The following is a 16996-nucleotide window of genomic DNA, read 5'->3' as shown; positions in this document are numbered from 1 at the left end:
TGATCAATTAATGCAACTTCTCGCGATATCTATATAATAACGCTATAAACGCGATACGGTTTATAGCACTGTGCTCGGTTTCCAGCTACAAATCTGCAGAGGATTCTCACCTTATCGCTAAAATTGGAAACTAATCTCGATTTGAGAAATCGCGAACGATGGCTTTCGAAAGTGATTTCGTCAACGCGCGCATGAGTTGCCCGAATCTGTCGTAGCCGCCCACACCTCGTGGGTGTCGAAACAATATGAGATGAGAAGCAAGTGGCCGTGGCCTTCTTGCGACGAAATAGTTTGTATACCATAAAGTTACCACACGTCTCGCCATAATGGTGCAATTTTGGCACGATATGGAACGGTAGAACGCCACGTGAAACGACGACAAGCATTTACCAGCCTTGTTTGCAAAGACTATGTCGATGTGGCGTTTAATACCCATGGAGTATAATATACTGAGACACTGATAAGTTTTATGCAACTAAAATATGACTTTTAGGAGGCTAACTTTGTCCGTTATAATCAAGATATGTAGCGTAGAAACAAAATATTTAAATAATCAGAAATTTTAAAGTGCGAAAAAATGTGTGAAATGGAAAGAATTTTTTTTATATACATATTTATGTTATAATTAGTACCATTCATAGGAATGCGTAAAAGAGGTAAAAGTATTCTATATGGTAAGACATTCTTACAACTTAGGAAAATTTACATATATGTAATATGAAAGTTTCATCGAGATTTAACTTTTAAACGCTACTCGTGCAACGCTATTCTTTCATCACACTTAGCATATTGACTTTTATACTCTCTAGGAAAAACTAGGTCACAATATTTCACTGCATCTAGGAGAATATTGGCTTGTGTGCTACTGCCTCTTGTCTCACTAAGAGTTTATTGCCTGCGTCGTAAATGTACTGTCGTAAAATGCTATAAAGTTATCACGTTTTTGATGCATCAGATTGAAGAGACTAATTGCAATTATGCTGATTGCTTTCAATCTACAAAAAGATAAAAATCCGACATTATATTCGCTTTTTAAAACTTTTGGTAACGAATGAACACGATTTCTCGCCCAAGTTAATCCCAAGACCCAATGTATTTGCTGGAATGTTTGTGACTTAAAGTGAGATAAAAAAATTTCCAAGAACATAAAAAGCAATTGGAATTAATTTCTAAAAGCTATATTTTTGATAATTACTTGCAAATTTTTTTATCAGAGTATTAATATCTCTCGTCAGAAAAAATTGTAGCAATTAATAAAATAACAAACAAAATACAGAAAATTTTATATTGTACGAGATTATTTTTAATAGATTATTTTTAATTTAATAAATAATGTAAATAATATAAATAAAATTGGGATTTTTTATTAAGCAGAAATTTTTAAACATTTCGTATATTATTAATTTTTAAACATTTTATATATTATTTATGTAGAATTTAAATTTTTGAATCGTATCTTTTTTCCTCAAAGAGACAGCGAAATTATCTCTTACTGTGATATAACGACTGTTAATGGAAATGTAATTAAGAAGCATCAATCACTAAAAATTTAAGAAACTACAATTCATCATTTTAAATAGTTGAGAGAAAGCAATTTACGTACCATGGAAGATCTGTTAGGGCGAATAAGCCGCGTTAAATTCGAGACTCGATTATATAAAATTTTTCCAAGAATTATAAAGATGAAAAATTTTCAAGAGTTTGTAAAAATTGAGATCGAATAAAAAAATTTACCGCTTTAGATTCTTGTCAGAATTAAAAGAGTGGAAAATCAGAAGCAAAACAATTCCTTGATATAATTATGTGTGTAAATAACATTTAATATATAACATTTAAATAACATTTTAAAGGGAACATAAATTTGAAACGTGAAATTGAAAAAAAACAACTTTCTTCATCGGCTCTTTCATCTGTGACTTGCTGCAACAAGCTGCGCGTTTTCTCATTTTCTAAATCGCTACAAAAGAAAAACACGAATTATTTTTCGTTCATTCCAATATGCAGGTTAAAATTAAATTGTAGTAATTAATGTACTGTAATAATGTTGGAGTTTCGTCTGCTATTTTTCAGGCTAAAAAAGTTTTTCAGACGCGAGCTTAAAAACCTATAATCCAAATATCTCAAGTAGAATGAATAAATAAGCACGTATCTAAAAAAATATTACATTGCTTTTGCATTTATTTAAATTTGCATTGAATTTAATTAAATTAATCAATGTAAAAAAAGATTTAATTTAATTATTTATTACCTATAATATTTATTTATTACCTTTATTTATTACCTACGACTTTACTTATCAACTTCATTGAAAACTAGATATTTCATTTATCATTTGCAAAGAAGCAGACATTTATAAAATATCATTGGACAATATTTCAATGAATATTAGAAAATTTAGATTATTTAAAGAATTTTTAGTAAGTATATACAAAATGTAACTGAAAAATTTGAACTAATCTTGTATAAGAATGAATTCTATGCCAAAATAATAAAAGATTATATATATAAGGATCCTGAAGGAGGTTATTTTATTATAGAGATAGAGCCTTTTAAAGTTGAATAAAGGGAAAATAAGTTTGGCGAGTGAAACTTTTTAAAAAGCAATGACAAATCAATCACGTTTGTATTTTATTAACAAAAATCGACTATTTAATTGTTTTCAGGTTTGTTTTTTTATGAAATGGAATTGGAAATACAGCAAAAAATTAAATCTTTTAATTTTTAATTTTTAATAATTGGAAATACAGCAAAAAATATTTAAACAAATCGTTTAACTCTAAAGAATAGTAATAAACAAATTCTCCGAAACGAATTTCCTTAACGTTTTCAAGACAGTATTAAATTAATATAAAAATATTTTAGTATATTAATAATTACAAAATTTTATGCAAAATTTGTATTTATATTTCCAGAATTATGTTGTTTAATCAAAATTTGTGCTGCACATATTTGTCATTTATTTGGATACTATATCTATATTTGCGGCAAATATGAATTTATTAATTATATTTATATTAATAGAAATTAGTTATTTTATATTTTTGTAATCATATAATATATGCACAAATCATATTTTATTATGTTTTGTGAATTCTCAATCTCAAATAAATATTTTTCATTGGCAATGTCAATGACTATTCATGTTACATTATCTTGTTCGATTTATTGGTTGCGAATACAAACATATAATTCCGACGTATCGCATCGATGCGATTACAGGATAAAAATTAAACGAATGAAGCTGGCGAGAACAGACTCTATGCCCTTTTCGAAAATACGATAAATTTCAATTTTAATTCAAATTGACATAATCGGCATTATAACATTGCAGAAATGAATAATGCAGAATCATTATCGCAGAATATTACCGATTTACGTTAGGTAATGATGTGTAACATAACAAAAGTTTAATCGGCTAATAAATGAGATGGTTGTTAAAATGCAAGAACTTTCATTTAAGTCGAAACGCAAATTGCTAATAAAATTTAATCTATGATATTGTATTGATTTAATGATTGTGAATCTAGATGTAAATCTTACAATTCTTTTCTGAAACTATTAATGTAAAAAAAGTATCAAAAAATAGTTCAGGATAAACGTCCAATTTTTTTAATTTTTAAATATATATAGACAAATAATTTTCTTTTTTCATTCTTAATAATTTTTTTATATAAATTCGCTAATTATTTTATTTTATATTATTATATTTTGATTCCATCTTATTTATGTGTATACATGCAAAAGAGATAACTCTCTTTAAATTTTGTATATACATGCTACATATACATGTTGCAATAGATTTTTGAAATTGTTATCAATATATCAATTAATCAATTTGTTAGCGACTTTACAATTTAATTAATCATGTTTTTATAATATTTATAATTCGCGTTTTTATAATATTTATAATTCAATTTAATTATATCACAATTCCATATTATTATTGTCATCGCGACAAGGATTCTCTATGTTTCTATGGTTCTATCTCTATATTCTTCTTTCTATCGAGGATATGGATTCCAAATCATGAATAAGAGCGCATCAATTTTCCCTGTTATAACGAGATAATTCGCGAATGGCACGTATATACGTCCGCGTAACCAACAATTTTGGTCAAACGTTCTAATTAGCGAGATTACAATGATTTTCATTATAGACGAAGCGGTCCAACGCAACATTTGTTATTATCTTGATTTAGCAATTGATCGACGTTGACAGTTCGACCGAGCAAATTTGATGCAAAAGCTCATCGACCGCGCAATCGCATGCTCATTCAATACGCTGCAGGAAATTAGTTTCGTTATCGGTTGTTTTTGTTAAGAAAACAAACTAAATTTTAACACGAAAGTGTGTTATATTATATATAAAATTTTCCATCATTGATAATTAAATCCATAGCTATAATTGCACGAGAAAACAAAACTTTTAGGAGCAGATTCATTGGTTCGTTAGTGCAGTGATGTAATTTTTATCGACTGATTTATAGGATATTATTTACGTAGCATTTATAATTAAGTTTGATATAGAAATGTTATTATACATAGAGATAAATAAGATCAATATTAAATTTCAATCTTTCTTTTGAAAGATAAAAATCTATATTTAAAAAATATTTAATAATTAACCGAATCAAACAAAGTTTACGAACTTATTGTAATAATCGAAAATTAGCTTTTATCGAGAGATGAAATTTCATAATCACTTTATTTCTTAAAGCAACTTGATTTCAATACAAAAGTACATGCTCAATATACAAAACAATCGCAAAATTGAATTTAATAAAAATGGAAGATTGCTTCGCAGATGTTTCTTGCCAGTTCCATTATTCGTGTATTATGATAGATAGAATAGCACTTTTGTCAGATATTTTATTGTTTAATGCAATTTTGCCAATAAAAAGTTCCTTCATTATTCTTTGATAATCGTTTTGTATTCAGAAATATATCTGCGAGTCTCTCTCTCTCTCTCTTCCTTTAGCAAAAACTTCGGTAATACTCGGACAGGCTTCATTAAGAAGTTTCTGCATCTTTCCCTTTGTCATTCTCTTCGATAATGATAGTTTGTTGGGATGGATTGAATTGCAGCGTCGATGAGAATCGACAAGAAAATGGTATGTCCCATGAAACTTATGTTCTTCATGCGTTTGGCATAAGAAGAAGCATCTAATTCAACGACAATCACTTGTCATAATCCAACAATTTTATTTGTTCTTACATAAGATATCGGTTTTTTTATCTATAGAAAATTAGAAAAAGCTTAATATATGATATATTTCTTCAGCTTATTATTTTAAAGTTTATGTTTGGTGAAATAACATAAAAGACTAATAATAAAAATTATAACTAAAAACTAAAATTAATAACTAATAAAACTAATAACTAAAAATTGACAAGAAAGAAAAGATAATCTCTTTAATTATGGATTGAAATTGCTCGCACAAGCTAGCGTAGTAGATAGTATACTCTATATAAAGTAAAAACTTCTCTAATTAATTGTATATTTTTCTTTTATATATTTGAATAAAATGTTGTATGTGAATCGCAATTATGTGTAATTCAGAAATTAAATTATATATAATAAAAAGCAGAGAGTTTTTTTAAGCACAATAGCATCTTTCATATACATGTATAAGCCAATGGAATCTTAGAGCATACTGTGTGACTACTTTGGGTCAGTTTAATCAATTCTGATCAGCTGTTTGATCGCTGAGATACATCGGATGTATAGATATTGATCGATCTTGGGATTCAAGGGGATGATCAGTGATTTGTATTCCAATTGACATTATCTCTAGTCGTACAATATTCACGTTTGACGTACATGACTATTATTCTGTCACAGATATAAAATATTACATCAAAAGTTTAATTTATCGCATCTTTAAATAAAAATTAAAGAAAATATGTTGTGCCTATATTACTTTTATAAATCGCCAAATTGTATTTATTTTATTATTTAATTCTATTTCGCTAATACATGTGTGGATGAATTTACAGCGATGGATTTCTCATTTCCTAGTAACAGAGAGAAAAAGAGAGATTTATTATGAAAATTCTTTATTTTCACATTTAATTATTCCTATTGTGAGATTAAAAGTATTTAAACAACGTATAAAAATAATAACTTGTAATAACTCTTTTCTAGATTAATTAACGTTTAAAATATCATACAATAAAAGAATAATCATACAATAAAATTTAAATTATATAAGTTTCAAAACAGTGAATTATATCTCTCTTCGTGTTTTATCTTGTTTTTAGCTATCACGATGGATTTGTTTTTTTTTCCATCAAACGTCAATCTCCACGTTATCGTGTGTATTTTCTACTCCACCAATTTATGACGCAATCGAAAACAGACATAGCTCAATATACCCATAGAGCAAACTATCGGATGGGACGCGATGTCGTACGATGGAATATTGCATAAGCAATTTCACGTCGCTATTCAATATCGTACCGTTCGAAGATTCATTCGTCCGAAGTTTAACTTACACTCGGCTTTTAAATAAGATCGAACCGAGCCGCAGCGTAAGTGAATCATCGAGAATGCTTCGAGAATACTTCGATTGAATATATGAACATCCCTCGAGAGAAATTAATCCCATCTTTACTCTCGCGAAACTTTCGGCGCGTCATTTCCGGCTTTGCGAAGGCCGTTCGCGTTGGAGTTAGCGAACTTCTTCTCGTTGTTCTCTTCTGTTTTACGGTCAGAGAACTGCGCCCATTCAGATCGTAAAACATTGTTATATCGATGCTAAAATACCTCGTGTCACGAAATTCTCTTCGGAAAAACTTTTTATTTGATTCTATCTACGTGTTGTATTTCCCTAGTGACAGACCGGCGATCGTCAAAGAGATAGAAGAAATAAGGATGTTTGTACATTGCAATCGAATGGTTTGATATAACAGAGACCGTGATTGCTAAAAATAGCGGACAGGCTGTCTCGTCAGAAAAACATCGCATAATAAAAATATTACTTTTCGCATATAATATTATTTGATTTATTTGGAAAAGTAAAAAAAATATATTACTTGTGTCGTTAAATGTAAAAATTAATTTATGATAATAATTAAATGTACTTCTATAACAAACTTTCAATATGCGATGAATCATCAAATTCAGTTTAATGACTCAAATTTTATTTAGATTTCTTGACTTTTAATAATCTTATCCAAAATTTTATTTTGGACGGGCTAAAAATAACAGTTATTTAAGAAACTTTTTTTATTTAGAAATTTAGAAGAAATTAAGGAAGGGAATTAATATAATAAAAATATATGAAATCAAATTATATTTTTTTTATTCAAATATATATCTCGTTAATTGCATGTCTTCTAAAAATTTTTTAATTCGATTATATATAATTAAGGTATATAATTAAAGTAATAGCAGCTGTTGCTAATAATAGCACAATTTTAATTTTAATTTTATTTTAATTTAAAAAACATCGTCGAACATCGTCGAAATTTGTATATATTTTTAGCCCGTCTAAATCCGTTTTATATGTGCGTATTTTTCTTCAACATTTTACTGCAAAAATCATTGTTCATCACAATTTTTAACTGAATAAATATTACATCCAAATATAAACTATCATATAAAAAATTAAGGTACGAATCATTCTTGTTTTAATAAATGTTTTTCACTCAGCTTTATAATTAGACTCACGTAAACGAATGAAAATATCGATAGCAGTTTTCTCTCTCGGTGCATCTGCAATTTCATTTCAAGATGCTTCGCGGCACGTACGAGAACGACTCTTCGCCTCTCGGTCGTTACGTAAATCGATCTGTCCATACGAAGGAGTATGCCATATCAGTGGAAAGTGCGCGAAAACCGTAATACAAGACAGTGGGTGACAGGATTCTCTGCAATTGCGTTGTCGCGCGAAAATTTCTCCGTAGCAAAAATACACGACTTCGGCATTTCGAATATTTCTCTGTGCTTCCGGCTCTACTTTTCCGGCGACAGCGTCAGAAATGAAAATCGAACATTGGTTCAAACAACGTTTTCCTTGCACTTGCGGATCTTATAAAGCGCGGGGTTTCTTCTTTTATTATGTCTGCTGAATGTGCATATGTGCGTTGTCAGCCTGTCGTCGCGCCCACAGAATTCTATAGAACTGCCGCACTAAAGTGCTGCAAATCAAAGCACCTCGAGAAAAATCGAAAATTTTCTTAGAGAGCGAGACATATTCCGCGAAAGGTTCAAAGGACAAAAGTCCATTCGCGGTTCCATTTGGCGCTATAACAAAACTTTATATGGCAAACTGGATAGAATTATAAACCTCGATGTTCTATCTCTCTGGCACGGAAAAATAAAAAAATTGGCGTGTAATATAAAAGAAATACATGTATATATATATACATATACATGTATTAGAGTACAAAATATATATTTGTATATTATTTTTATATAAAAATATACACAAAAAACTAATTTATAATATATCAAAATTTTAATATTAAAAAATTTACTATATATCTTATCTTTATATGATTAGTATTCGCTATTTCTATTTATATATTGTAATATGTTAAAAATATGATGCAGTATTATTTATAAAAAAAAGGTAATTTTTGTAAAATTGCTACATAAGAGAGAAAGTTATTTTTAATCTGAACGTTGTTTTGAATGCAATTGTTTAAAAAATGAGAGAATGTTTAACAAAGGATTATTATGATAGGATCTACATTTGCAAGAATATATTATCACTATCTTGAATAGATCGAGTTATTCTCTCTTTCTCTCTTTTTTTCTTCTTTTCTTTCTTTCTCTTTCGTGATAATATTGTATAGTAACGTTTGCTCCACTTCTGATGTGTCTAATATTTTTATATAACGTATTAGCATACCTGACAGGTTTTCACAGAGCCACATCATCGAAGTCCTTGGAGGAGCTCGAAGGCTGATCTTGCTCTTTCGAGATGTTTGTCGTCGGCTCCAGAATAATCATCTCGCATCCCTCGGGATTCTGCGTTCGCGTCGTGTTGCTCGGTAGCAATGTCTCTTGCAAGGTATTATTACCGTTACATAATTTGTCTCCCTTGCAGCCCTCCCTGCTCCTCGGAGTGTCACCATTAGAGTTTCTTGAGAAACACGGCAGGACCTATGAAAACATTAACGGGATTTCATTTTACGATTTCTAGATAACGTAAAATTTCAGACATATCATAACAATGTCATAATATCAATGTGATAATATCATTCTATTGGCGCGTCTTTCTTGAAACAAGATATAATTTTGTCACTACTGACTCATGTCAAACTGGCTCCGTAGTTGACTTATGCCATTATTCTGACCAATGACTTTTCATTAAAGTTAAATATACATACATATTATAGACACATAGTATTCTCATAACTTACTAAATTAATTGGAAGCTTTTGAAAACATTGCATAATTTTTTTAACGATTATCAACCCTATTAGCTCGACAAGCACTGTTCCTCATCTCTTCGACAAATGTATGTTCAATCGAGCAATGTTTAACTTTACATAGTCCCATTTACTAGTGATATCCCTCAAGGCGTAAGGTGCGGTTAAATCAATTTTACGTCCGGGTAAAATTAATAAACGATAAATTAATAATCGATCCCATAATTGCAGTTTATGGAGAGGCTTTCCAAGAGTCGTTACGAAACGGTCGTCAAACGACCGTTTTTATTATTGCGGAACTTGAGGTTGGAAATTGATAGAAAGGCGTGGTCACAAGACGTACTTAGTATAAATGATTAAAAAATAATTAAAAGCAAATCGAGAAGAATTAATCAAGCGTCACGAGCGCGAGAAAAATGCTTAATATATTAAATGCTTAATATAGCTTAATATGAGAATAAATCTTCATTAATTCCAAAACGTTTTTAATCAAATTTGTTTATATTAAATTTTCTTTTAATTATTTACAAAAAGATATCTTATTTTACAAATGATTTATAAATTGATCACATATGAAAGATGATTATATTATTATTTTTATATTTCTATTTCTTCATTACAACAATGAAACGTTAAAATTGTGCAGTATAATATAAAGATATAAATATTGAAAAAATATATATACAACAAAAGTTATAGAAGGAAGAGAATATATACACACGATACGAATAAAGAAAATGAAAGAATGTGAAAAATCCGACATAATATATTTTCCAATAGTATCAGAGAACGAGAGAATACTACAAAATATAAAACACTGCAACGAGATACAAATCTTCTATTCTACGAGTTTATTATTATAGTAGCGCGCAAAGGAATCTTAAGGGAGAAAAATAAAGAGCAGAAACCAGTCTATTATCATAAATTCCTGTTTCAGCAAATGCGAACATGCTTGAACCGTCAATACGTTACCATCTTTGAATAGACTGTGGATACTCTTATTCAGAATGCAAGCTACAATATTTATATGTAGTACGTTTGCGCACGACTGTTTCTAGTATTATTATAGTTGATGTTTTCTAAGCACGTTTCGTACATGTGCAAATACAGAGGCAAAAAACAGCCATACTGCAAATTAATTCAAATGCACGATCTTCCCCTGTATAACGAATGTAAGATGTGTATATCGCCAAACCATTAGATTCTCCCTCCGTCGATAGTTCCGGTAATTTCGATGCAAATAGTCGTGCCCTAATTACTTTACAGCGCGACGTGAAAATTGCGTACGTGCGCATGATTTTGACAAATTGCGCATATCAATGTAAGATTGCGTTCTAAATAGTTCTATTATATACATATATGCGCGATGTGTTTCATATTATTTTTTTATTAAGAAATACACATTCTAAAATTTTAAAGGGCTCTGAGAATATATAACATCAAATTTATTTTCGAGAATCTGCTATTTTTGATACGCTGCTTTTTATATTCTACAATTTTGCGAAAATAGATTTTATGCCAAATGCTATATCTATACAAATCCTGTAACTAGAATAATCCGCTTACTCCCGTATATCTGACGGATGAAAGAGAGAGGCAATAAAAATAAATAATCTGTCCGGCAACTTGAAGAGAAAGTCTGATTTTACCTCTCGCTCAAGATGGCAGAGGTAAACTTTAATGCATATCTGCTTATCGACACACATGTACCATACCTGTTTAAATTCCTTGCGAAAGTTGTCATTCAGCCAGGCGTAGAGGAACGGATTGTAGCAGGTGCTACTCATGGCGAGACAGTGCGACATGAAGAAGCAGAGCTTGTAGTAGGACCAGTCGTTGGCGTGCGAATAGAAATCATCGACGACGTTGACGATGTTGAGTGGCAGCCAAGACACGCCGAATATAGCGACCATGGCGATCAGCATCCGGTTGGTGCGGCGCTTCCTCTCGCGATCCGCCTCCTCGCGTTTGCTCGTCTTGCTGCCGGGCTTGGCACGCGCCCGATCATTCAGCTTAATCGAGACGCACACGTAGCAGAAGGCGATGACGAAGAACGGCACGATGAATTGCACTATCGAGGTGAGCGAGCTGAAGACCTTGCGGAATGGTTCGCTGGGCCAGTGCTCCTCACAGTAAGTGTAAGGTTCCTCCAGCTGCATGTATAACCCGTACGGTAAGGTCATTACCAGCGCGATCACCCAAATGCTCACGATGATGGTTAGGCATATCTCGATCTTCATGCGCGGATGAAACGGATAGATGATCACCAGGAACCGATCGACTGCTATGCTGGTCAATGTAAACGTACTGATGTACACGCTGACGCCCTGGGCGTAGGGCACCAGGTGGCAAAGGGTCTTACCGAAAACCCAACCGCCCAAGAAGGTGTACAGCGGAGTGAAGGGTACGGCTAGCACGCATAGTAGTACATCGCTGAGTGCGAGATTCGTGATAAAAAGATTGGTGACCGTGTGCATCTGGCGGTTTCGACCGACGACGAAGACCACCAGCACGTTGCCGAAAATACCCAGCACGAAGATAATGATGTAGAACGCGCAGAATACTGTCTGTACCATCACGTTCGACGTAACGTCCTCCGGGTAGCTGTAGTTGCGTGCCGACGAATTTTGCACGGCAAATGTCACCGACGATACCGATGTTATTTGCGTCATGGCTGTGTCGTTAACCATTCTTAGTTTATCCTGAAGAAGAGTGCTGATCTGCCTCCTTCACTCTCTTCTTATTGTCTTCTTTCTCGTCGTTTTTATTTCGAATCGATCATGCGTTAAATCAATAGCACTGACGTAGATAGGTCCATTTCCCGAAACAACGAGGGAAAATCCCGTTCTCCGATAATGTAATTCGGCGAGCCACGAGTTAATCGGAAGAGTGCGCTCTGACAAAGTCAAGTGAAGTGTTCGCGATCGGCGCCATCATCGATCCCGGAGATGCGAATTAATTTCTCACGGAGCTCGTTCATTTACGTCGATATCGCTGGATCCCGCGTGATAAGGTTCCGATAGATAAACGAGTTATAGCTCGAGAGATAAGTAGATTAGCTTGGATTTCGCACCGCGGTATCTCTCGTCGGGGCTAAATGACTTCGCACCGATTTTGTTCATAACACGTATGCGTTGCAGCTATCGTTCGCTGCAATAATCCTTTAAGCGCATTCGATTTTGTTAACAATTTAAGAGCAGCTCGATGAAAAACATTGTTTTCGTTGTACGATCACAATTCTTGCACGAGGCATTTAATTTCTTTTTTATTGTGTATTTAAATCTCGAAGAAATCCACTTTCCACCCTTTTTCGCATTTAATCAAGATTATTGATGATTTTATTGCATTTTTTACAATAAGATCATCTCATTAAAGTTCGTGCGAAAGTGGGAAAGTTGTTAATTATGACCAAAAAATTCTTATTAAAAATAACACCGATTTTTTCTCCTTGTCCACTAATTTGCAAGGTGGCAGTAAGTAAATGTCGAGGCTTTATGAATGGGCGAGCAAAATAATATTGTTAAAGGTATTTATATCAAAAGGCTCGTTCCCAGGACGTCGTTGCATACTCACTCTTACACTCCTGTATTATAGTACATAATTTACACTGTTCTTTGGCAGCTATATATTTTAGAAACATTCGATCGTCTCGTCGATAGAATCGTTTTTGTATGTCAAGAGTTTAATTACATTTTATGTTTATATTATATAAATATTATAATATGTTTGTTAATATTATATTAACAGCATTAGTCGCGACTTCGTCGATTCCTTTGACGTTTCCGGAGAGAAATGGCGACGAGAGTTAGGCAATTAACATGTCGCGACGAAACTTTCGATTCTGGGGAGAACGACGGTCATTCCTCTCGCTGAAACAGAATACGAGAGAGCAATTAAGAGCGCCGATTATGACCCGTTTGGCGAATACTAGTGGGTGAAACTGTCGGCAAACTTTGGCAATGTCGTCGTCGAGCTGTCAAACAAATATTCGAAAAGTTTCGTAACTGTTGACGCACAATAGCCACGTCGTCTTTCACGGATCTCGAGAGTACAACGAACGAGCTATTTTAAAAAGCTCGAGGGAACCGGACATTCCTCAAGTTGCCTTGTTATTTAAAGTCTAAAAGTGTTTCTAAAGCTCGGCGTTCTCGTTTCTTTTTTTTGTTTCTTCTTTCTCGTCGAGTAATAATTTTGTTCTAGAAGCGACACGATGAATTTGCCGACGGACTGTTTCTAACGTACCACCGACTTCCGCTTTTGCATGCGTAAATTTATTTATATGCGACCGAAAGGTTGTAAATTGCACAGGGCGGAAATAGTTTTCCACCCGTGAACGCGCGATGCGTAGTCGGAGATTAATTGAAGCGCGTTGCGATCTACATATACAGTTTATTGATGGAGCAATGTGTTACAGCAAATATTAATGAATTTGTTGCGGTTATAGAGTATCGAGAAACAATTATGGCAAGTTCCCGAGATAACCGCAGAGCGTTTGTTAAAATGTCCATTTGGAATATGAATTATCAATGATTTAATATAATAAATAAATAAATTATTAATTATCGAATTTCACTTTTATATCGCATATTTTTTTAATTATTGAGAAAATAAGAATGAAAGATGACGTATACAAGATTTCTTTAATTTTCTCAAAAACAACTAATGCAAGTATAATTTTGCGTTTCTATATTCATATAAGAGAATCTTTACTATTTTTAACAATCAAGTATTTCTATCTAATTTGTCAGTCAATATTAATAATCTCTGCTGCACCATAAATTTGTTACACAATCAAACTTAATAATAACTAAATATAGGAATCTTATTTTGTACACGTCACATACAATTTTATTTTTTAATAATTTAAAGTAATTTCTTCTTTTTTCTTTCTGATATATATTAAACTTCTACATTTAAACATTTCGTAGTTCGTGGAAAACTGACGAAGGGATTAGAGGATTATCGACCAATATGAAAAAGGGAATAAATGTGTGCCTCCTGATGTGTGCCCGCACTGTGAAAAGTGATCACGCTTGCATACACACATACGCACATACACATATATATGTGCGAAATCGATTTCGGCCACCTGTTGAAGAGTCTGGACGAACCGTGGCAATTTCTTCCGATGAGGTTGGCGGTGGATCTCGTTGCTCCCAAATTTCGTGCCGAAACGAATCTCTTAATTTAGCGACGTCGTGACGTTTCACGCGCGCGATCACATGAAGATATTAGGCCGATATAACTACTGGAATTCGCTCATCCTCGAGGGATTCGCGAAACGAAGAAACGACACGCACACGAAGAAAAAGTAATAATGACAGAGAAACATGTATATAATCGCACATATGATACAAGCACAAAAAAGGATTCTCTATGCAATTATCTGTCTCTTATAATCACGCGCGATTTTATATTACGCAACGCGAATATATGTATATGTATATAGAATATCCGGAGCTTTTTTTATGATTTATTTATTTTATTTTATGATTTATTTATTTTACTTTATATATATTGATTTATATATATTGACCGTTTTTATAATGACATATACACATATATGGAATATCTGTTATGCGTGTATGTACACTTCGACACTCGTCTAATCAGAATGCACCTTCTCTCGCGCTGTCTTTTTTTATCTTACTTTTTATCTTAATTTTGTTACTGATTTATTTGTTCATTTTTTTCAAAATATCGCGGTATACGTGTTTGTCACGCTCGATTTATTTCGCGGGATGTTCAATAAATCGCCGAATCTCGCGATTTTTGGAAAAATATCGAGACTACGATCGCCAGACGGCGATGCTCTCATCCCGAATACGTGGTAACGCGCGACGATCATCTCGGAGCGTCGCGACGCCGGCGGTTCACGCGCTGCTTCCTATCGGCGACTGAGAGGCGTGAAAATCGGAAGCGCACCGGCTTCATGAAAGCGACTTCGCCCCGACGCGGTTTTTCCGCGCAGGCGTGCGCGTGGTTCACGTGTGTGCATGATCACGATCATAATTTAACACGAAGATATTTTATAATAATATCGAAATGCATATATCAATTGATTTTAAGTATTGAACAAGTCAGATTTTATGAAATTTCAGAACGATACATCGCTATTTTCTTCTCTAATTTTGAAAAATATCGTTCTCTTTCTTAAGTTTAAGATGTTAAGAATTATATGTGTACTTATACCAATTGAATAGTATTTTCTTAAATAATAATTTTTATTTAATTTGATATATATACTTTTTTATTTTTCTTATTTCACTTTTACAAGTTACTTTAATCTTTTTGTTCAAAAAATTTCCTCCCTCTCTCTTTCTATCCTTTTTATATAAATTATTTATTCAAAACTAAACTTTTTATAAATATATCTTTTTCTATTTTATTGAAGTTAAATTTAATATTCTAAGTTCGATAAAAAAAATTTTTATATGATAATATGTTAGTAAAATAACTCTCAGAAGTGTATTTAGATTTTTCAGTTTGATACATTATATAAATAACACAATGTTGAATAAATATAACGACAGCTTTATCAAAACTATTGACAGCTTTGATAGCTGCCGTTATATTTACCTTATATTGTTATGTGTGATACATGTGGTTGTGTAATAACAAAATTATTGCCTCTATACCTTACATTTTACATGCTTGTTTTATGGAATCATAATTTTTTCATAATAAAAAGAAAATCATTTATATGTAATTTAATCTGATAGATACAAAATACTACAGGAATTTCAATGAGACATGAAATATTTTTAATTATGAATTATGAAGAGGTACACTGTGTATGTATATAATTTTGAAAAATTTTTTAGAGATTAAATTTGTAGAAACTGAATAAGAAAACACTAAGTAACATGATATGTAATCTATGATATGTATAGTATCATAGAATTTTTAATTTTGAAAACATTTGTTTTAAATCTTATAAGTCAACAATGAATATTTTTTTCCTTATTATATAAAATTTGAGTAAGATATAAATCTTAAAAGTGCAAAGCTCATGAAAGTTGATAATTAATAGTAAACCAATGGGGAAAAATAAATTTTACGTATTACAAGAATTTCTATAAAATGCCATCCACCCACTCTTATTATTTATCTATTGCTATCATTATCATATACAAACTATTGCATAAAATACATATATAATGGATCGTACATATATAATGTAAAAATACTACTTTATCGTAATTAAGACGACAAAAAACAGTACAAAAGTAAAAATTCTGCAATAATTCCATTAAGAGTTAATGGACTACTAATTAGATAGATTCCCTTCATGAGCGTTTTACAGTATAACAACTACTATGTAAAAACTTGAAATGCATCTTTTTGTGTGTGTACTTATTCTCCTGTATCTCAATTTGTACATTAATTTTAGTAAGCTGCTATCCGAAAGAAACTAATAACAATTTTCATTCAACAATTATGCTATATATTTCGTAATCTTTCTCTGCTTGATGCACGTGGCATCGACAGCTATGTCAAGGCAACTCCAAAATACTTAGAATTCTCGTGAAACCAGGAGAAGAATCTAATAAAAGTAAAATGAATATATCCTTCGCGAATATCCGCACGCGGATTCGGTTTCGCGGACAGAGAAG

General features: G+C 32.1%; 2 protein-coding genes across 12 annotated transcripts in view; one reads left to right on the top strand and one right to left on the bottom strand.

Annotated features, from left to right (window-relative positions):
- Nucleotides 1-15292, bottom strand: part of LOC145960529 (prolactin-releasing peptide receptor) — a 54384-nt gene extending 39092 nt beyond the window's left edge. Inside the window, exons 1-3 of one of the 8 annotated variants that reach the window (XM_083080074.1) lie at nucleotides 14434-15291; nucleotides 11096-13249; nucleotides 8858-9111 (exon numbers count right to left, since the gene is read on the bottom strand). In XM_083080074.1, coding sequence (XP_082936200.1) covers nucleotides 8869-9111; nucleotides 11096-12070 — 1218 coding nt within the window. In that variant the 5' untranslated portion in view covers nucleotides 12071-13249; nucleotides 14434-15291 and the 3' untranslated portion in view covers nucleotides 8858-8868. Of the gene's footprint in view, nucleotides 1-1812; nucleotides 1958-5587; nucleotides 6015-7426; nucleotides 8142-8857; nucleotides 9112-11095 lie in introns of those variants that run through there. The other 7 variants (XM_083080075.1, XM_083080076.1, XM_083080077.1 and 4 more) reach the window with 7 other exon arrangements.
- Nucleotides 1-16996, top strand: part of P130cas (Serine_rich_CAS and FAT-like_CAS_C domain-containing protein p130CAS) — a 184693-nt gene that overhangs the window by 79174 nt on the left and 88523 nt on the right. The gene's annotated exons all lie outside the window — the stretch shown is intronic.

The sequence above is a fragment of the Camponotus vicinus genome, unplaced genomic scaffold, assembly GCF_025532165.1.
Source record: "Camponotus vicinus isolate PSW18456_S1 unplaced genomic scaffold, iyCamVici1.0 SCAF_10, whole genome shotgun sequence".
In the NCBI taxonomy this organism is placed as follows: Eukaryota; Metazoa; Arthropoda; class Insecta; order Hymenoptera; family Formicidae; genus Camponotus; species Camponotus vicinus.
The sequence above is the reverse complement of the archived record's forward strand: the minus strand, read 5'-3'. Positions and strand labels throughout refer to the sequence as shown.